The 23080-nt window shown below is 41.9% G+C and overlaps 1 protein-coding gene across 3 annotated transcripts in view; it reads right to left on the bottom strand.

Moving 5' to 3' along the window:
- The window catches only part of SORL1 (sortilin related receptor 1), a 177232-nt gene that overhangs the window by 76477 nt on the left and 77675 nt on the right, over positions 1-23080 (bottom strand). For all 3 annotated transcript variants that reach the window (XM_039470514.2, XM_039470515.2, XM_039470516.2), the window contains exons 12-19: positions 22801-22889; positions 13954-14132; positions 12263-12449; positions 7647-7775; positions 7047-7132; positions 3583-3755; positions 2380-2511; positions 374-465 (exon numbers count right to left, since the gene is read on the bottom strand). In XM_039470514.2, the coding sequence (XP_039326448.2) occupies positions 374-465; positions 2380-2511; positions 3583-3755; positions 7047-7132; positions 7647-7775; positions 12263-12449; positions 13954-14132; positions 22801-22889 (1067 nt within the window). The remainder of the gene's footprint in view (positions 1-373; positions 466-2379; positions 2512-3582; positions 3756-7046; positions 7133-7646; positions 7776-12262; positions 12450-13953; positions 14133-22800; positions 22890-23080) is intronic.

Raw genomic sequence — 23080 nt, 5'->3', positions numbered from 1 at the left:
TGCTGGGAACGCAGGGGAAAGATGGAATGAATTAAATACTTGTACCATGCGTGAAACTCAAGAGAAAGTTCTCGCAATATCCAAGCAGGCCTGGCTATGTCTACAGAGGCTCTCTTTTAATATCACTTTTCTAGAGTAACAACCCATAGATGCAAAACGTCTGGATGCTAAGGAGATTCTGCCACTGGCTAACAAAAAACGAAAGGAGTTACCTGACCATGATGACTACGCTGTGGTCTCAAACATCTCAATTAATAGATCATTTCAACCGCCACCATGAGAAACAGTTTTTGTCCCACAGTCTGTGTTTCCATGAGAATCTATTGTTGTAGCAGTGGATGCAAGACTGATTTCCTCTGAGGGTAACACTTACCCCTCTTGGGGCACGAGGACGAGGGCCCTGGGACGATCGAGCACAGAGGAATTGACGATTGTGAGTCGGAAGTCACCATCTGGATTAGCTACCTGATAAAAACAGGGGGAAAGAGGCTGAAATGGATCTGAGCTCCTTAAAGGTCCCCATTGCAAAAGGTGGCTACTCAGTTTCTGCCTAGAGACATGCCCCCTCCATGCCTGCCTGTTTCCCTGACCAGACCCATCTGGGTAACCTGCCCCAACTTCTAATCACAATGCGTTGTTCCCGCCTCTGACTCTCAGGACAATTTTCCAGTGGTCTGAAAGAGGAGCGAGAACTATGTATGCCCCAGTTTCCAGGGCATGAGGATCTGGACAAAGCAATATCAACATGTAAATTACTCAGATAAGTAAATAAGCATTTACTTATTTAACCATCCCATGTCAGTCCATGTTCCAAGACAATCGATGCCTCCACAATGGCCATAAAACAAATTCTCAACGTCACAGCTTTGCAATGAAGAATCCACAGGTGGAACTCATATTCTTGCTCCTCCCCATCAGCCAGCCTGGTCCTCTCATGCTTCTCCAAGCCTGATGCGGACTCACTCCTGTCTGTTCTTGCCACATTCCACCCTAGGCCTACCTGCCCCACTGCTCACTCTAATCAAGGCATAACTCTCCTTCAAACCTCACTGCCAGGCCTACCTCCTTTCCTAACTCTTCTGACCCACCTGGACCAATAAGCATCAGTAGCTCTGCACCTTGGCTTATCTGACACCATTTTGCACCAACAGCATTAGAGTTGTGGAGTTGTTGCCCCAGAGCCTGTGAAAAGGTAGACACTTGTGCACCACCTGCATTCTTCTCACCCCTAGCCAAGTGCCAACCACACACAATTAAAGAAAAGGGAGAAGGAGCAATAACACAACCCCCGAGGCAGCATTCAGTAGGTGCCAGTTCACTTCTATCAGCATCCCCATGAGGTGGACATAAGATCATCCTGTCCTCAGCCAGGGCTCAGCTCAGACATCACCTTCAAGATGCCTGCACTGTCTGCCTATTCTAATATTGGCCCACTCTCCAAAAGCACACTGCCCTGTTTCAAAGTCTTTGCATGTATCACCAACAGAACTGATTTCTTTATTATTTTGCTTCCTCCGCTAAAATCTAAGCTCTACTGAAACAGGAACTTGTGTGTCTTGCCCACTGCTGTATCATCAGAACCTAAACCACACGTATCATCCAGAGAACCTTTGTCAAAGACTGAGTGAATAAATGAATCTCCATCTAATGCATGAAGCAACTGAAGTTTAGAAAGCATAAGTACCTTGCCCCATGTCACCGAGCTAGTGGTGTCCAGGATACACCCAGGTCTATGTCTCAAGTCTGTGTCCTTTGTCTTGCAACTCCTCTTAGCTCTCTGTGTCTTCCTGCTTCTACTGTACTTCCCACTTAACCCACATGCCATCTCTCCATGCAGAGTCAGTACAAAGAGGTGCTGAGGCAGTGAGCTGAGCATAGTACATTCCTCCAGACAATGATTTGGCAGTTTAGAGGTCATTCATTATCCTCACATTGCCTTGGGTATATAAGGCGGGACAGGTTACTAGGTAGCTCAGTTGCAGAGAAATGGGGATTAGTAACAATGATGATGATGATGATATTGTCACTATCACTCTAATTGACTACAATTATACTAAACTGTTATTGTTATAGCATTATGATAATACCATGATATTAGGTTGATGCAAAAGTAATTGTGGTTTTTGCCATCATGTTTAATAATAAAAGTAGTAAAATAAAACAAAAATAAGATATACATAAAATTAAATAAGTATATATATAAATAAAATAAAAATAATATTACCACTTATTGTTACTAGCTAAGCTTCTGCTAGCCAAAAGATCAATTCCCAGAGTAATGTGACACACTGGGCCCTGCCTCTGTGTCAAATCTGGCTCAAAGCCCAGGTGCCCTACCACCTGCTCTCTTAATTAAGAATGGCATGAAAATACACATACCTCAATCTTTTTGAAGCCTGCATCTACCCAGTAAAGCAGCTGGCTGAGGGGTTCAAAAGCCAAAGCTTCTACTGTCTCCAGGCCAGAATTGATGATCACCTCTTGCCCTGTGCTTCCATTCAAACAGAGGCGCTGAAAAGAGAAAAGTAATAATAAATGCTAGGAACTGTTCAAATGACCCCCTGCCAAGTCAGTCCCATGGAGGGTAACCCTTTATTCAACTGGCAGTACTGGCAAGGGATGAGATGGTTTATGTTAGTAAACTTTCCAGATACATGAAGCCAGGTTTAATGAAAACATTTCTACATTTTGGTTTTTCAAGCAGAATAAAGAGAATTTAATAGTGTATATTACTCTGCATTATCATTATGAACACTGGTTACTAACTAAATTATGTGGTATCACAATAATAAAGTCACAGATTATTGAGATGTATGAGTCTGTATGCTTTTAAAATAAGTGAGAAACCAGACTGCTGTTATATTTAAGTCCTTGTGTCTGCTTTTATATCTTTCTTCCCTGTGAGGCTCTTAGCCATCAAGTGCTATTGTTGGACAGCTCCATTCAGTATCATCGCCATCCCTCACCCCAAGCCCCTCAAATACCCAGGCTCTGTAAAATTTCTGTTGGGTTGGGAATCTGATAAAAATGTGTTGGAATTGCTTTTCTAAAAGGATTAAGTAGGCAATGAATAAAGATCAAATAGCTCTCCTTTAAATGCATGGCTTTGAGTGTATGGCTATCTACCTGGCCTGTCCAGGGCTCTTTAATGCTTGCTACCTGGTTCTTATCCGTGTTCAGAACAACTGAAGTGGATAATTCTGTGAGCTACGGGTAAGTCAAGCGTTACTGTATCGTGGCTTGGGAACAAAGATGCTCAAGAGGCAGTTGGCACTACAAGGGACAACTAATCATCCTACATTACTAGTCCCAACCCTTTCCGACTAGGAAAAGCAAGACCTCACTTACAAGCAGGTCTGCGGATTTCAGGCTTTCTTTATTCTTCCTTTATGAACAGACGAGGACAGAGAAAGAAAAATACTAACAGAGAAGACCGGAAAGTTTCACCTGTTTGTTGGTCCTGGGATGAGTGACGCTTAGAAACCTCTAACTGCCCATTTCCATAGGCCATTCTGCTGAAGTTTATCAGGACTGGGCAGTCACAATGCACAGTCACCAGGGTGAGGCCAAGCGCTGACTCACCTGGATGATGTCCAAGGCCAAGTCAGACCAATACAAACAGTTGTGCTCATAGTCAAAGTCCAGGGCCACTGCTGCCCGTAGCCCAGTGAGAGGCAGCTGCTCGGTGGCTCCCGAGGCCAGGTCATAGCGGTAGATGGATTTCCGCACAGCATACAGGATGAATTCGTTCTCCTCTGCCAGACACATAAGACATGTGGGAGGTTGGACCCGGGGGATGCTGAAGAGGTCCTAGCACGTCTGCCCTATTTGTTTCTCGCACGCAAACCTCAAATCCATTGGCATGTGATGTGGACCAAGTTGAAGGAGTACAGAAATCAAGACTCAAGAGCTGTGTAATGGGATCACATTTCTGCCTCAGGCAAGTTACTTAAACTGCAGTGAATCTGTTTCTTCACCTGCAAGTGTTTTACTTGTTACATTTTTCTTTAATCTAAATCTCCCAATATGCATGCTTCAATAGCCATACTTCTGAGCTAAGCCTAAAAGTCTTCAAGTCACACTTGCCAACCTAATTAGACCAATTGCCCTGTTCTTTCCTCACATGACTAGATCACTGCAGCACCATAATCTTGTTGATGAGAGACCATTAGTCACTGAAGCCTTGTAACTAAGCTCTCTAATCAATTTGCTCACTTATTCATATTGTTCACACCATATGGCAATTGTATTAACCTCTTAGATATTTAAAAATATTAATAATGTCTTTGTTATTGGCTGTTTACAAAATGTACCGCAACATAATCATCACAAAAATTGTTTCTACTCAGCAAATACACCGTGTACATATTGTGTACATCTGGCATTGTTGAAGCCTCATAACAACTGCCTAATGGCAAGACTATTGCTAACTAAATTTTACAAATGAGAAAACTGAGACCAGAGAGGTTAAGTAACTCACCCAAGGTCACACAACTGGCAAGTGGCAAAACCGAGATCTGAACCCAGGCACTCTGGATCCAGAATCTATGCTTTAGCCACTATACTGTGCTGCTCTTATGATACAGATACTAGTGTGGATGATTTTTCAGATGTAGAAATGACAGTTCTGACTGCTGAAGATACTTAATATCAGACAACTGGAAATAGGAAGATCCAGTACCATCTCTTTTCCACTTAGGGAACAGCCTAGAAAACATCCAGATTTTTCCCCAGGAGTGGACACAAGCAGCACATCAGCAGCTGTATCTAAAGCATGCATCTTGGACCAAGTGTGTTGCATATGGGACCAAGAGGCAAATCTGAATTCATTTGCTGCATGCCTGGGTTAGCCATTCCTGCCTACCTCCTGAGTCCATACACTCAGTGAGTTAACATGTACCAGTCACCTTTATAAAGGTTTCAATATAGATAATGCGTCAAAAAATAAATCTACCTATAATTTTTAATAAGGTAAGTTTTCCCTCTTTTTCTTTAGTCACTTTCCAGGTCACTTTAGAAGTATCTATGCTACCATCACATGGTAACTTACCTCGCCTTTTGGTTGTCAAGAAAACCTTCCTGCTGTCATTCCCAGGGAGGGGGCCAGCTAAGGTACAGGGGACATGAAAGCTACATTCACAGCAGCAAGCCTTTTGCCCCACATCGCTCTCCAGCATCTATAAACCTCATTCTGTCACTTTGGGTTCTTTTGTCCTCTGAGAAACTAATACTTGTACAGTAGAGCCTGAATCCAGAAATACTTGCTTTAGGATTATGCTCAGAGCAGCATGTGGCATTCCAGCGGGCAATGCTTAACCTAGAAACGGAATGGCATTCTTGGCTGGTCCTGGCCATACAGGAGCACAGCCTAGGAATGTATGTTTTCATAGTAATTGTAAAAGGAAGAAAAATTCTTTCATTTAAAAAATGCTTCCAGATGCCCAGATTACATCATCTTTGCAAAGATATTATGGCTCCCATTAGTCCTATTAAAGCATCTTTTTCTTTCCTGGTACATCCCTGCCTCTTATTCCATGCTTTTTTTTTTTTTTTTTTTTTTTTTCTCTTTTACACAGGAGGTCGCCTACAATGGAATGAGATTTTTTTCCACTTCATTCCCTGTTCCATCTTTTCCTAGTAGAAGAGAAAATAGCTTTCCTGCCAGTTTAAATGGCTTTAAACAAACTGCTTTGTCCCTTGCTGAATTATCTTCAGAAATATTTATTACAAAATATGCACTCCGGCCCCTTAAGAGCAATCACTCAAACCCTACTAACCCACCTCCTCATCAATAACAGCCCTTTTGAGGGAAATATTTGAATATTATCTGCTCATTTGTTGGAATTTGCTGAAGTGGTGATTCTTTTTAAGTCTCCATAGTGAGGTATGTTAATTACTCTGGTAATGATGAAAGATTAAATTAAAGGACTAACGAGCTTAGCATGAAAAACACCAGGGCAAGCTGGCAGCAGTGAGCAAATGAGAGGGCTGCCCAGCCCTGCCTACAGAGACCACATGCTTCTTTCATGATTCATTCAGCCCTTATGACCATCCACATAGACACCACCACCCACCGCAGATGGAAGTCAACTCAACTCCAGCCATTTGTCTTCACCAAGAGGACTGAGCAGGAAAGAGAGCATAGAGGGAATAAAGAAGCTTCAAATGAACAAGAACTAGAAACAGAGTGAAGACAAACAAGCAGCTAAGAGGTTATTTTTCAAAGTATCATAATTTCACGTCTATATTGTAAAGATCCAATGTTACATCACCACTAAATCTAGCAGAAATGTGTTTTGGAACACAGTATACCTTTATAGAATGTGTAATCACTCCAGAGAAGTTTTTCTTCATTAGTATGCATAATGATTATCTAAAATAGTGAGAATGACATTTATTTGCCATTTGGGCAATGTCCTATGAGAAGCATGAGGCTTAGAGTCTGAATTTCAACTTTGTCACTTACTAGATGTGACCTTAAGTAAGCCATTTAACCTCCTCTGAACATGCTTCAGTAAAGAAAAAACAAAGTTGATGATATCTGCTTCCCTGAGTTGTTAAAAGTTGTTAAAAGGATTAAACTGGCAACACGTGAAAAAGTACAATGAGATCTACAAAATTCCATTCAAATTTTAGTTATAGTTATTTTTATTATAAAGTTAACATAGATCACTTAGCTACTTCCTAAGGAGTCACACACCACTTTACACTCAACTTTGACAAAGAGATTAAGGAACACACAAAAGCCTGTGGGCACCTTTCTACCCCCAATGGATGCTGAATAAGTATTATTCAATTGACAAAGGAATTTCCCTCAAAGAAACTGAGCTGACACAAAATACTTTCCATTCCTAAAAAAGGGTATAGCAATGTATATACTCAGTGTGGATACCAACCTTAGGGAAAAAAGGAGACCCTGTGATGCTTGTGATGCCCTTGCTTTTCCCCACCCCATTAGCGGAGCCACACGTCTGGACTTTGGTGAGATCATGATACTGCTTCAACAATGTCTCAAGAAATGAAAGGGAAGAAATCACCCCCCTTACCTGCCAGAGGACAGGGGACCAGTTCTCCTTCCAGTCGTGCTTCAACATCTCCTCCACTACAAGTGTCCCCAGAAATCTTCCGGTAGCTGTCACCGCCCCCCCCCAAGAGCAAGAGGTCAGAAATACCGAATAAGAGTCACGAAGGCACCCCAGGTGGGAATGTATTTACTACCCACAGTCAATAGATTCCATCCATTCATTTCCCTTTAGAACTAGAAAGAAGCTGTTCAGTAGTGCTGAGTCAGTTCTGCTTATAATTAGAAATAGGCAGGCCCAGACAATTTAGGGCACTGTCCCGGTCAAGATTTTTAACTATATCTCTTGAACACAAAGAAACTCTGAAGATGTTTCTTTGCTGAAGTTGACGACTTAAGATATTCCTAGAGTTTCAGGAATGCTCACAAACTTGCAATGTTTTTCTCACTGGAGGTAGGAGAATTTACAAATACCATAATTTAAAATGTTGCCCAAACTACTTGCAGGCTGTTAACTTGGAATTCTAAAATTCAGAGTATAGAGGAATCCAGATGGTTCTCTATGCTTTCTTGCTCCACGTGCAGACCCTTATGAACCTGACAGAGCAACCTGTGTGATACATACCCTCTCGTCCTCCTGTAAGTAGAACCCACAGGGCAGGGCACAGGAGGGGAGTATGACTTTCCAGAAAATTCCGGATCTGGAACACAAACCTCTAATGACAAATCTTCACTCATCTTGAAACCGAAGTCACTAAAAAGGCAATTGGGGTTTGTTAAGGCCACTGCTTTATATATTTGAGGTATTCCAGCACCAATTACGTTGACTTTACCTTACTACGTTTCACTTTTATTGGAAGTTATTTAACATGTCCCTTTAAAGAATGTTTACTTTTTATATAAAATACATCTTCAAAAGAAAAGTAATACCAGATTTCCACAGTTGGAAAAACACAATCATATGCCATAAATAGACAAAAAAATACAAATCATCATGCCAAATCAAAACAATATTAAATTTTAGCCAGATCCAGTTCCCTACTCTAAGACTCTAGACCTGCCCTCTCTGTGAAAAAGGATTAGGCAAATGTTACAGAATTACTAGCACCCCATGAGACTTCCTTCTTGACAGAATCCACAGAAGTAAAAGAGAACTTTTAAAAGAATAGCCTTTTAAAAAAATTATTTGGGGCCGGGCATGGTGGCTCATGCCTGTAACCCCAACACTTTGGGAGTTGAAGGCAGACAAACTGTTTAAGCCGAGGAGTTCAAGACCAACCTGAACAACATAGTAAGACTCCATCTTTACAAAAAAAAAAATATATATATATATATATACATATATATTATATCCAGGCATGGTGCTGCACACCTGTGGTCCCAGCTACTTGCGGGGCTGAGGTGGGAAAATCATTTGAGCCCAGGAGGTCAAGGCTACAGTGAGCTGTGATCACACCACTGCACTCAAGCCTGGGCAACACAGCAACAACCTGTCTCAGAAAAAAAAGAAACAACACTTTTTTTTTACTAAGGGTTCAATGTTATTTAAGACCATGCCCACATACTACCTAAATCATCCTGTACTTTGAGACACAGTAGTTAGGTTCATGAGACCTCCTGTGATCTGGGGTCACATCTGCCAAACCTCTCAGCTCGATGGGTAGCATCCTGGAGTAGGAAGCAGCAGGCCTGGATTGAAGATGACTCTAAAACCAGGTGACTGTACTATGAATGTTTCAAGGCCCTGTCCAAGCGGTAAATTCTATAACTCAATGGATTATAGAATATATTCAAAGAATTACAGAACAGAACATATATTTGATGTTCATGTGCTCTACCAGAACACATTCATTTGCTCTATTCAATTCAACAAATATTTAGGCCTGGCATGGTGGCTCACACCTGTAATCCCAGCACTTTGGGAAGCGGGTGGATCACTTGAGATCAGGAGATCCAGATCAGCCTGGGCAACATGGCAAAACGCTATCTCTACTAAAAATACAAAAATTAGCTGGGCATGGTGGTGCGCATCTGTAGTCCCAACTACTCTGGAGGCTAAGGCAAGAGAATGGCTTGAACCTGGGATGTGGCAGTTGCAGTGAACCAAGATTGCGCCACTGTGCTCCAGCCTAGGTGACAGAGTGAGACTCTCTCAAAAAAGCAAAAAGAAAAACCCCAAATATTTATTAAACATTTCTTACTTGAAAAGTATTAATAGATACAGAGTAATTTGCGTGCACTACACCATAATCCATATTTAATAATTTGTAAAGAATTGTTTAAAGGGCAACAGTTTTGTCACTGTATCGAACATGCCACTTTCATTACCTCAGTTCATTATTAATGAATGGCCACTTTGCATCTTTTTAGGAACCAGATGAAGCATTAGCTAATTACCTATTTGCCTCCAATAGCAAAGCAGTCTTCCCGGGCAGCTTTCTTTGACCGTAGGTCATGACCTAGCTAATTGTGAAAGTACTTGGGAAGTCCAAGACCAGATTCTTCCCCTCCCAAAAAAAGAATAAAATATTGCAAAATGCCCCATCATACATTTGAAAGTAAATGTTGTCTCATAAAATTTGTATTTTGATTATATATATGTATGTATCTACATATACATACATGTGCAGATACAGGGTCATAATAGAAAATGTATTACTTTCTAGGGGTTGCAGTCAAGAATTTGAAAGCTGTATGACTTGGCAATGTCAAGAAACACAAGGAAATAAAGAAATCTACCACTGAAATCAGGAAACATGGGCTAATAGCTGGGCTTCCCAGTCTGGTCTGAAAGGACCTGGTATCAGAAATAACCTGGTGTTCAAATACAGTTGTCAACCAGTACTTGAACTAATGAAAAAATACGATAAGCTTGCTCGTTCTCATCTCATCTGATGTCCATCTTGAGACCATTTTCCTTCTCACTGCCATAGTCTGATGCCATCAAACATTTCCAAGAGTCATGCAGTTGGGCTGGCTGCTTTCCAGCCACTACAGCAAACAGAAAAACAACGGGGGTGGAGCAGGGAGCGGCTAACATCCATATACCCCTTACCATTTCATAGGGTCATCACCCCACAATCTCATTTGGCCTGCAACCCAACTCCATGAGGGGCAGGGCAGGCGGTTTGAATGGTCTATAATAAAAAGACTCCACATATAAGCAAGGGTGAGAATCCAGCAGGTTAGAACCTTGCTAGAGTAAGGCAGATGGGGTGGGCATGGTAGACTAGCAGAAGCCAGGCCAGTTTACCCAGGAGGGCACACCAAGCTCCACTTCTTTTTTTCTTTCTTCACTTTTTTTTTTTTTTTTTTTTTGATGGGGGTTAGGGGAATGCAGGGCAAGAGACAAGATTTTAATGTTATTTTTTTAAGCCTAAATTTCCTGAAGAAAAAACACAAAGATTTGTTAGAATTTCTTACCTTTTTTAATTCAATTTTAATTTGATTTTGAAGCACTTACTGGGGATAGGAAAAGGGGAGAGAGGGGGCACTATGATTTTTCAGGGATCAGGACCTCTCCGGTCTCAAGCCAGTCTGGGAAGGACTACCTGAGGCCAACAAAGCTCTCAGATTCGATTAGACTATACTGCAGAGTGTCTAAGAGAGAGGAGTAGGCAAACAGCATGGAACTGATGTGGCTGGGAACATTATCCATCTCTGTGCTTTTGCTGTTAAAGAGTCTGTGTGGTTACCTTGGGAGCACACGCCTTTCTAAGGAAAACACTGTCTTCTATGTTCGAAGCCTTGCTGCTCAAAGGATGGATGTGCAGGTAAGCAGCATCCACATCTCCTGGGAGCTTGAGGGAAATGCAAACCCCCAGAACTCCTGAGGCAGAATTCACATGTGACAAAGACAGAATCTGCACATGATTCATATGTACCTTAAAGTTTCAGAAGCACTGGTCTAGAACAGAAATGGCCAAATCTGGTTGGCCATTTTTGTAAACAGAGATGTCCTGGATCACAGCCACATTCATTCATCTAACAGCTGCTTTCATTCATCCAAGGGCACTGCCATGGGCAGAGCTGGGTAGTTGTAACAGATCACAGAAACCATATGGCCTACAAAGTCTACAACATTTACTATATGACCATGTTCCAACCTCTGGTCTAGAACACGTCAGAGGTTTCTGGCTTTAGTCAAGACAAGTACAGCTGCCCAAAGCAAAATCTAGTTCCTCGGTGCCTCGGCAATCACCGAAATATGAGTTGTGTATTTATATTAAATACCCATGGCTCTCTCAGTGCTCCTGACTAAACTACAATTTCATGCTGAATTATAAACTACAGTGACCATCCAAGAGCGCTGAGATCCTGAATACTCTGCCACTAGAATCCTCTTCCTGCAGCTAAGCTCTGTTCTGATCATGAACTCTCCTCAAAAGCCCCTGAAGGCCTCCTCCTGATTATAGGATAAGGTTCACCTCCTCCACGGTCTCTCTACCCTACTGTATTCTGTCTTTCCAGCCTTATCTCCAATCATCATCCCCAAGTCATACACCCAACATGGCATCCCAACTCAACTGCCAACCACACCCTACCGCCTCCACACCGGCCTGTTGCAGCTACATGATCTCAAAACACTGCTGTCTCCAAATCTAGATGCTCCTTAGAGCCCAGCTCAAACAGTACTTCTTCTATACATTTCCTGATTCCCCAACAGCAATCCACAGCCCTCTCCTTTCTTTCAACAGTCACAATAAAAGTACCGATTCCTCCTCTGAGGCACCTGTTCTTTTCCACTGCCTGTGTTAATTAGCTATGCACATGTCACTTCTCCTACTTTTAGCATTCACAGCAGTGCCTTGGATATTTTGCTCAAGGAATAATAAATGATGCAAACACACACACACACACTAACATCCCCTCATTTCAGATAAATAAACAAATCCCCTCTAGAATAGGGTCCTAAGGAAAAGGATTAGCAACAATGAAACCTTCAGGATATTTTTGGGTTACCCTAATAGAAATAAATCCCAGAACTATCTATTCCTGAAGAAATGGCTGCAGCTCCCCTAGACACCTCTATCACATTACCTGACCGTAAGAACTAAAGAAAACAACGTACTTACATGAAACATGCCTAGCACAGTTCCTGGCTCATAAAGGACGCTTCATAAATACTTGTTTCCTTCTATTCCCCCCTTTGCTCAGGGAAAAGGACCATGCCTAGTTTGTTCCTCCCACACTGCCGACTGAATAAAACGCAACTCAGTCCCCAGTCATCGAAGAACTAACCATTCATAGTCCTCCCGGGTGCAGGAGCAGTTGGACACGACCACTGGCCTGTCAAAGTCCTCTCCGTTGAAGCATGTGGCATGGGGCGTCCTCCGTTTGAAAACAGTCTTGTGTCCCAGCAAACACTCATTCCCCCGCTCATCTGACGGTGACCACAGCTTGTAGTCATTCTCTGTGCAGGGAACTCCTAAGGAAAAAAGAACACAGCATGAAGCATTAGAAGCAGGCCCAGGTGGGGTTTCCTGCTGTGCCTCAACTCCCACTTCCTGTCTATCCTGTTGCCACCCGACAAGTACACACACCCTCCGATTGGCTTGCTTTGAGGCTGGGCAGCACCTGTGCAGATGAAAAGGATACCTGAAACAAAGACATTTGCCCGGAAAAGTAGAAAAGTTGGGAAGAAGCAAGCCACCTTTAGGAACTACCCAAATTCTGAAATATTTCGGAAGAGTCAGCAGCGCCCTTTAGGAACAGTGCTCAGAAGTGTTTCTCTCCTAGGGAACTAGGGAATGGCTGAATCCTTGATGAGCAACATCACTGGGGGCTAATGTTTCTTGTCTGCTTCCTGAGGCAGTGAGGGCACTTTTGGTGGTGTGGCCTGAGGTCAATGGAGGGCTCACTGGCCCTACTTGAAAGTACAGATCTCCACGGAAAAAGGCTGGAAAATGGTAAGACATCTTGCCCTGTTACTCCATCTGCCACATTCATGGAAATGTAAGTAGGGTGCTTTCCACAAGCATTTCAAAGAATGCCTATTCTATGTTGGCACTTTGTGTCTCTTACATGTGCGTCTTCAGTCAGATTGGATACTACCCGAAGCTGATACACAACTTTTGATTCAGTGTCATGCAAATCGGTAAACTTATTAAACTCCTACTGACTGTAAGCCTATCAGGCTTTCCAGTAGGTGGAATAAATATACGCACAGGGCAAGTTCTTATTTTTAAAGGCTTTATAATTTAGTTAATGGAAGGTGAAACACACTGAGTGACAGACACAAAGTTATGAGTACACTTATGTTCTGGACATAAAGAAGAGAGATGTCTCCTGGTTGGGATATCAGCAGCAACTGCGTCAGATCCTGGGATATGAAAAGGATTTCGAGTAGCGGAGGCTGAAGGGGTGGAGGTGAGAAGAAACAGGGCATTCCAAGCAGAATTCAGGTTAGCCAAGGCTAGAATCAGGTTAGCCACGGCTGAGAAGTAGGAAAGAGTAAGACAACATGGGGAAGCAGGGACAGGATACTGAAGAGTTTCGCTTCTTCCCTGCATACTTATGCATCCTGTATCCAGACTAGCAGATCACAACTAGATCCCAGACAGCTTTGAGAGGGCCCTTCATTGCTTGGCACACTGACTTACAGAGAGTGAGGCACGTCCAATTGGCACTGCTGATTTGGAAATATGTTTGTCATTCATTTATCTACATATTCAGCAGACATATATTTAAACCTCCTGTATGCCAGGAACTGCATTAGGAAACTAAGATACAAAGAATAACACAAAGTCTTACTAAGAAGAATTGAGCAAACCCTCAATTACCTCCCTATGCTTTTTGCTAACTCTTATGTGCCCATCTCTCTCAATGAATCTCAAGCTCTTCTGAGTATGCAAAATCCAAGCTGGTGCATTGCACGCAGCAGAAGGTCAATGCATATCCACGTGAAAGGGTCCAAGGAGGCAGCAGCTTACCCAAGGCATCCGTGGCATTGACCTGGAGGATCAGCCAGCTGTGGACATTCTCCTTGTTTGAGCCAAAGATTGTAAAGACAGTGCTCTTCTCCCCAGGTTCTGTGAGGAGGCCATACACAAACACTGGCTTCTCAGAGAAGATGAATGTTTTCCAGGTCTCCCCTTCATTGGTACTGTATCTGCCCAAATACAAGTAAAAGAATCCTTGCAGTTTAAGTCTCTAAGGCAAAGGCTTGGTTTCCATATAACATTCACCAGGAATGAGAACCAGGGCTCCTTGGAGAAATGGCTGATCCTGGGTTAAAACAGGGAAAGTTTAAGGAAGTGCTCGGAGATAAATGCAGTCCTCTCGAAAGAACACAGGAACCAGCCTGATGGGGCTCCAACTGGCTGAATTGAGGAGAACTTAAACATATAAACAAAAATGATGGGAACAGATTATACACTGAATGAAAATAGGACTTGGGTCTCTAATGATACCAAAAGACAGAGGAGCAAAAGAGGGAAATTTTTTCTTACGTTAGAATGACACTTAATAAAGGTTAGAAGCAACAACATCATAGTAATGACAGAAAAATTACTGCTTTGTAATCCCCACAGCAATAACTAAAACCAGACAAGGATCATCATTGGATGCTAAAATCACTAGGTGAAAGTGTTGGGGCCAAGATGTTCAGATGGTCTAAATGTCAACCAACCAACAAATCATTCACTACAAATGAGGAAATAAAAATTTTACAAAACATAATCTCACAATGAATGATCAGAATCACAATCTTAACTAAACATCATCAATAGCAGGACAACTTGACATTGGGTGCCTCCTGAATAAAGTATTGAGATTAACACAGCTTCTGTGTACTATTCTACACAACTGGACAAATCCAAAATGTGCGATATTTTACACGATAACTGCTCCAGATTCTTAAAAAATAAAAAAAAAATCAAGGCCACAAACACCAAATAAATTAAAAATGCAGATAATGTGTTACTGAATAAAAAAGACTAAAGGAGTATCATAGCCAAATGCAATGAGTAATCAACTTTGTAATGTGTAAATCCAATCCAGGGTTCGGTTCAGGACTAACCAAATCCCGAAATGGGAGGCGGGGAAAGCAGTCATAAATAATTTGAGACAACTGAGAAAATATAGTCTATAAGTCATACTGTTCATGTTAATTTTCTTAGGCACAAGAATGGCATTGTGATTACATAGGAAAATGCCCTTATTTATTGGAGATACATGTTTAAGTAGTTGTGAGGGAGCATGATACCTGCAACTTTCTCTAAAATGATTCAGCTAAAAAATAATGGATGGATACACAGGATAGACAAATAGATAAATGATAGAAGTATTGCAAATTGGCAAATACTAACAATTCGTGACTCTAGGTGAAGGTTTCATGGGTGTTCTTTATATGGTTCTTCCAATTTTTCTGGTCTTAGAAATTAAAAAGTAAAAAGCTGAAGGAAAGTATATACTGAGGAAAGTCTCCAAGACAGCGTATAACAGAACAAGGAAGCAAGTCCTTGAAAAACTGACCAGCGCTTAAGTAAATGAACTGATTTTACATTATCCTTTGTATTGAGGAAGGAGAAGGAGAAGAGGGAGGGAGAGAGAAGCAGAGAGGAAAATCTGCCTGACGCCTGTTTCATCACCCAGTGAGCTGGTAAGATGCCTGACATAAGAAGTCACTAAATTCAAGCCTTCTTTAGAATCACAGGGCTTCGGGGCCCTTCTTATATCCAAATTAGATGTAAAACTCTTTCTTTCACCTTTCTCACATTTTTGAGATTTTAGTTTTACACCCTTGGGATTCTAATACTTGACATAAATCTTTTCATGATATCATTGAATACAAACACTTTGTCTCGTACTGAGATTATTAGAATTTATTCGGCCAGGCGTGGTGGTGGCACACACCTGTAGTCCCAGCACTTTGGGAGGCCGAGGTGTAAGGATCTTTTGAGGCCAGGAGTTTGAGACCAGCCTGATAAATATAATGAGAAAAATATAATTTTCTACAGAAATTTTTTTTTTAATTAGTCAGGTGTGGTGGTGCCCACCTGTGATCCCAGCTACTCCTCCGGAGGCCGAGGTGTGAGGACTGCTTGAGCCCAAGAGTTCAAGGCTGTAGTGTGCCATGACAGCACCACAGCGGTCCCGCCTGGGTGACAGAGCAAGATCCTGTCTAAAATTAAAAAAATAAAAATAAAAAAAAGATACTGCTACAAAAAGGCTAGGGGTTAAACCAAGTGGTAGGGTTACAAGGTAGAAGAATAAATGTTAATGGGAGACTAAGTAATCTTCCCCTACAAATCTCTCACAAGAGGAGAAATCTCACCTAGCATATGCTTTTGGTTTAAGAAATTTTTGAAACAGACATTTGAATAAATTAACTCATTCCATCTCTTCCTTGTAACCGGTGTGATGAGCTAAAGGTTCATATCACTTTTAAAGCAAACTGAATCAGCAGGGTCAACCAATTATCCACACATGATGGTAGCCATCTGCCCACTCAGGGGTAATGCTAAAGTCCACCTACTTATACATTGCCAGGCTAATTCTTTTTTTTTGAGACAGAGTTTCACTCGTTACCCAGTTGTGGTGCGATCTTGGCTCACCACAATCTCCGCCTTCTGGGTTCAAGCAATTCTCCTGCCTCAGCCTCCTGAGTAGTTGGGATTACAGGCACACGCCACCATGCCCAGCTAATTTTTTGTATTTTTAGTAGAGACGGGGTTTCACCATGTTGATCAGGATGATTTCAATCTCTTGACCTTGTGATCCACCCGCCTCGGCCTCCCAAAGTGCTGGGATTACAGGCTTGAGCCACCGCGCCCAGCCTCAGGCGAAGTCTCTTTAAGAGCTCCTTGAATCCAACATAATTTCAGGAAAGGAATCACCCCATTTCTTGAGAGTTCCCAGAGGACTCTGACAATAAGTCATTAATGAAACTAGTAAGAAGGTGCATGACCAAGCATAGCTTGTATCTGAAAATACACTGCTCATTTAGAAACGTTGCTTTTCAGAATTTTGGACTGACCACGTATTTTGGATTGAATTCTGACCCCTATAGGAGAACTTGTGTTCGTAAAAGTGACAAGAACCTTGTGAGGAAACAAAGTCATTTTTGCATTCTTAAGTCATAAAAGAGGATATAGGGCACTAGCCTTTAGGAATGAGGAATTCGAACTGTTCGGATAAAAACATAAATGTAATCTTAGGGTCAAAAACTCTCAAGAGGATGGGAAGGTCAGATAATATAATAATAAAACATAATATAACCACAGATAGTTTAAAAGGAAGAAGTGTGGTAGATACCCAACTTAGGACTCTAGCAGGTAGCTATGCAGAAAGCTTCCTGATGAGTTCAGGTTTCTTGTTTTGTTTTGTCTGACACCCAGGCTGAAGTGCAGTGGCACCATCTCAGCTCACCGCAACCTCCACCTTCAGAATTCAAGCGATTCTCCTGCCTCAGCCTTCTGAGTAGCTGGGACTACAGGTGTGCACCACCACACCTAGCTAATTTTTGTATTTTTAGCAGATATGGGGTTTCACCATGTTGGCCAAGATAGTCTTGATCTCTTGACCTCGTGATCCTCCCGCCTCGGCCTCCCAAAGTGCTGCGATTACACCTGTAAGCCACCGTGCCTGACCAAGATCAAGTTCCTAAAAACATATTCAAGATGGGAAAATACGTCATATACCCAAGAGCAAAAATTTCAGTTATTTGCTAGCTAATTCTAGCTGTGATTCTCACAGCCAGCAATATGTTGGAATAGTAGCCAGGTAAGTTCAAAATGAGTCAAGGTTTATGTTTCAAATTACCAAAATTGGCAGACCAGTGGGTAAGTGGATTGGCTATCTAGTAAGTTCTATAAAGAATTAGAAAGAAATAGGATCATTGCTCTGATGGCTAATAGTATACATAATAACAGACATAATCATATGTATCAATTTAAAAAAACAGAGCCCTTGATATACATTCATTCATTAGTTCATTCGTTCATCCATTCATTTATGAAAACCATCACCCAGTTCTGCCTTTCTTCACTGTAACTTTGAATTGAAAATACTTTGCTTTCTGGCTGGACATCTCCCCTTAGACACAACAGAGAGGCTTCAATTCAACCTGTCCATGTCTGCATTTAATACACGGCCCTGCAAGCCTACGCCTTTATGTCTGCCTTTCTATGAGTGGAATAATCACTTCTCCCGTCATCCCAGGTGAATCAGAAACCAGACCCTGCAGACCCAGTCCTCAAACACACCCTAGAATCCGCTCTCACTGCTAGTTTTTCTTCACTGAATCCATCCTCTCCATTCTGCCAGATCCACTGTTCTATAGTGCAAGTCTAGCCATATCATTCCCCTAACAAAATCCTCAAAGGGATCCTATCACCTCAAAAGCAAACTTCAATCTCTTTAGTAAGGCACACGTAAAGCCCCCCCAGCACCTGGCCTCTACCTGCATACCTTCCTCCAGCCTCATCTCTCACCACTTCCCACCTGGAAATTTGCATTTTATTAATACTTAAGAACACGTTCCCCACTGATCCATGCTCTGGCCCTTGCTCAACGCCCTGGAAAAGCATTCCGACCTTGCTTTATATCCTTTTAGGCTCAGCTGAGGTTTCCTCTCCCAGAGGCCCTCCTCTGTCCCCCAGATAGCCCCACCTGGCCCTCATTCTGGCTCCCACTGCACCCAGGGCTCTCCATAATCTTATTCCTCCCTATATTTAAGTGACTTGATTTTGCAAGTGTTTTCTACTAGATTGACGTTCATCAGGAATTAGATATCTTACTTTTCTGTCCCTGGCACCTTTTCTAGCACACAGAAAGGGCATTCATTATTAATAAACGCCTGTTGGAGGAAGTTAAAGAAAACTGTACTGCATTTTTTAACCCTGTCTCTCAGTTTCTTAACAGTTAAAGGTGATAAGGACCTAGCTTGGTGGCTCACACCTATAATCCCAACACTTAGGAGGCTGAGGTGGGTAGATTGCTTCAAAGGAGAACAGTCTGGGCAATATGGCAAAACCCATCTCTATAAAATTTTTTAAAAGTACAAAAATTAGCCAGGCATGGTGGCTCATGCCTGTGGTCCCAGTTACCAGGAGGCTGAGGTGGGAGAACCACTTGAACCTGGGAAACAGAGATTGCAGTGAGCCAAGATCGCACCACTGTACTCCAGAAAAAAAAAGAGAGGGGGGGGATAAGAACACCTGCTCCTCTGTATGAAGAGGGGCAGAAGAAACCACAGGGGTTAGGATAAAGTAGAGGTGGCTCTCCCAGCAACTGTACCACTGAGAGGTGCTGCAATCAAGTGAAGACATTAACCACTGCCTCCCACATTCTAGAACTGTGGGGCTGCTTCCAGAGCCCAGGTCCAGAAAAGACAACTGTTCTGCTGCGTGCAGTCTTTAGAGAAGCTTTTCACAATTTTCAGAGAGAAGCCCTATGAAATCGGAAATCTTAGAAAAAAGATACTTCAGAGCAAGTTCAAAATATTATTACTACTAAGAGTAATATCATCACGCTGACAAGCAAGCCACAGCGAAGAAACAGAAATTGATCTCATCTTCCGTAATCAAGCTGACAAACTTGTGTTTGAATCTTCTTTGGTCAAGGTGCAAAAATGCAACAGCCACTTCTCTGAAGAAAAAGCCCCTGCTCCTATGTGTCCCGTGAGCAGGTTCACAGGAGCAGCATGCTGAATGAATGAATAAGTGAATCCCAGTGCAGGTTCTTCTTTACTCACTTCAGACATGTAGACACAACAGCAAAACAAAGTGTTCAGCTTCCTGCTCTCAATTTCAACTCACAGTAACAAAGGTAACAGTCTCAGAGAAGACTCAAGGCAAAAGCTGAAACAGATTAACACTCAACTCCTAGATATCTGTGCTAATCAGGGAGAGAAAGACATGAATAACTTAAAAGAACATCAACCAAAACAAAAAATATATATATATATATCTCCCAATGTTTACTTTGAGCAATGTTTCAATTTCTGTCCCCACTACTGCCTATTTGAGTTACTAATGCTACTTTACTTGGCTTTCCTCCCTAACATGGGTAAGATCAGAGCAGAAAGCCCTCTTTCAAACAAGCCTCTCCTCCCAGGCTCTCTCTCTGCATCTGGCTCAGAAACATCGCACAGGCACAGTGAGCACAGGCAGCTCCCGAACAGTGCCCCACTCGCCTTTGCATCCTTGGTATCTAGCACAGCATCTGCTTCATTGTAGATGTTTGACAATTGTCTGTGTAATTGACCTGAAATGACTCCTAACAGAACTATGCTCAAGTTCCAGTGTGGACATTAACTCCTGACTAATCACTTATTCCCTCATGAGAAAACTAAGGAAGGTGGATTAGGTCATCTCTGGCATCTCTCGGGTACCACCAGGTTGCACACATCCAGGGAACCTCCACTCACATCTGTGCTCCAGGGGTTATCATTTACATGGAGCACAACAGTAGTGGTTCCCTTGGAGCTGTGCAATTGGCAAACTAGTTGAGTCTCTTCTACTTTTATAAATCAGCTAAAAAAAAAGAAAACCCCATAAGCAATCTTGGAAGATTAAGTATGCATAACCTATTTCAATCAAATAATTTGCTAAGTGCCTGTTAACCTATATTGAGTAGAAATGTTTATCTCCAAAGACCTTACTGACGAGTTGCAGAATTCAGGCACATCATGTAAAGGTAACTAACATAAGGAGTCAGAATATGATCAATGCCAAATTAACGGGACAGCCTGTACATGCTATGAGTCATAAAGGAAAAGAGATCTCTGTGGTGGGGAAAGCCAAACTCAGAAGGGGCCTGAAGCCCTAGACCAGCAACAGATATCCAGTTTTGCCAGAAGCATCCTCTACTCATGCATGGGCATCACAGCAAATCACCATTGCAGTTTGAGAATCTGAACTAACTTGAATATTATTTCTTGCTTTTCAGAGCAGCAGGAGAAGCAGCAAAATACCTCTTTGAACAACACACTGAGTAAATGCCAGGTGGCTACGCAGATTTAGGCCAAGTCAGGTTTCTATGTGGGACACATGCACCTGTCAATAGGAGGCCTGTATGTATTTTCATATTTTCAAACACTTCATTTGAACTATTCAAACACACACCTCCAAATGACCTATAAGAGTAGAGGAATGCTACAGTGTCCATAACCCCCCAAAGTCTACAACACCCAAGTCATTTTGAAATGTCTGGGGAAGGCTTTATGATTTTCTGGCAGCAAGTTTATTTTCCTGATCGTGTTTTGCTCCAGCTAGTGCAGAATGACGCTGCGTTCCCTGAGCACATATGCACCGACAGATGGTGTAAGAGGACTAGAATCACACTAACTCCTTCAGAGGAGCCAGTTTGGAATGCAAATTTAATTTTCAGAGAAGTTAAACAAGGCAAATCGAGAACTGACTCTGAAATCTGAAAGCCATACAAAGAATGAAATGCATTCCTAGGAAGCCAAACTATGTCCCCTATGTGCATATTATACACATAGCAGTATACCAAATGCTGCAATTGTTTCCTCGCCCAGCTTATAACTACAGGGTGGCATGCATAGTTTTCATCTACAGATACACAGTACCTGGCACAATCGGTGCTTGCTAAACATGTGAAATGATAATTAAATTAATGGTATATAAATGACAGCACAAATGTGGGAAGTACTGTGCTCTGTGATGGCCGTTGTCTGGGAAAATACCAATCTGAATATGAATGCAGAGTGTTGCATACAAATAGGACCTTTTCGGACTATTGCCTCTGAAGAAACCGCTAACCAGTGCTACACAGAACAGGGAACAGCCAGGTGGGATGCCAAATACTTTGCTTCTCTCTCCTTCTCTGAGGCCAGGCTGCTCAGCACATGTCAAATTAGCCACAGGGGAAAAACCAGCTGCTAAGATCTCTTTTTCCAAACCACCCACCTCTCTCTTGCTGCTGGCCCTGTTTTTAAAAAGAACAAAAAAAAAAAAAAAAAAAAAGAAAAAGAAAAAAGAAAAGAAAAAAAAAAAAGAAAGCTTTTTCCTTGCAATAAACAAGATAGTTACAGAAGACTTCTCCATATCCTTCACGAATTTATCTAATGGGTTCAGCTCAAAAACAGGGAGAAGTGTGGTCTAGCATGAACTTGACCTAACATAAACTATTCAATAACCAGCCAAAAGTAATCAGAGGACTGGTTGTGATCAAATCAGGGGGTAGAGGTTACAAACTCCTGACGTTTTTGCTTTTCAGAACAATATATTGCAAAGAATATAGGACACAATCTAAAAACCTAAGGGCTAATCCTGTCCCTGTCACTAAAAAAGGGAATGAGGCTGAGTAAGTTAATTCACCTTCCTGAGCCTGTTTTCTCATCTGTGAAATGATACAGTTAACCCAAACATCCCTTCCAGCTCTATGAGATGCCCCCCGCAAAACCAAGTATACCAAAAGTCAATGGCTATCAAGTTGTATGTATTCTGTAATTGTTACTCATGTATTATTATTAATGCTATTTATTATTAGTCATGCTATGTAATAAAGACACAAAGCAAAGAAGGAAAAAGAACCTCTACTTATTTAGTCATTATTAATTCTTTCTATAGAGTTATACTTTTCAAATTCATAAAATTAATTGCCCTGTTGCTCACAAACTCCATTTGACATAGAAAAAAACAGGTTCTTATTATTCCCATTTTGGAGATAAAGAGTTTAAGTCAGGTCCAGAGGTCACAAATTGTGCTGTCAACAACCTAGTGCTGTACAGATATAATCCATTTATAATCACAGATGTAAATTTCTGGGAGAACAGTTTGAAGTTAAAAGGCCTCATCAGAGACACTTACTTGAGCTCATTGGTTTCCATACCCTGGGCAATGGCCATGATGATTCCGCCGTGGTCTCCCCATGTGTAGTAGTGAGGTCCAGGAAGTGCCTGAGGAGGAAAAATCCACCGTGACTGCTGTGGAGGTAACTGTGCAGAACCATGCACACATGCCCACAGGCATGCACACAGACATAACAGTGATGACAACCACTTGAAAACAGTTTTTCAGTTTACAGAAGACATTCACATCCATCGTCTCATCTGTGCTATACCATCTTAGGGACAGGCAGAAAAAGTTC

The sequence above is a fragment of the Saimiri boliviensis genome, chromosome 6 (genome assembly GCF_048565385.1).
Source record: "Saimiri boliviensis isolate mSaiBol1 chromosome 6, mSaiBol1.pri, whole genome shotgun sequence".
NCBI classification, from domain to species: domain Eukaryota; kingdom Metazoa; phylum Chordata; class Mammalia; order Primates; family Cebidae; genus Saimiri; species Saimiri boliviensis.
The sequence above is the reverse complement of the archived record's forward strand: the minus strand, read 5'-3'. Positions and strand labels throughout refer to the sequence as shown.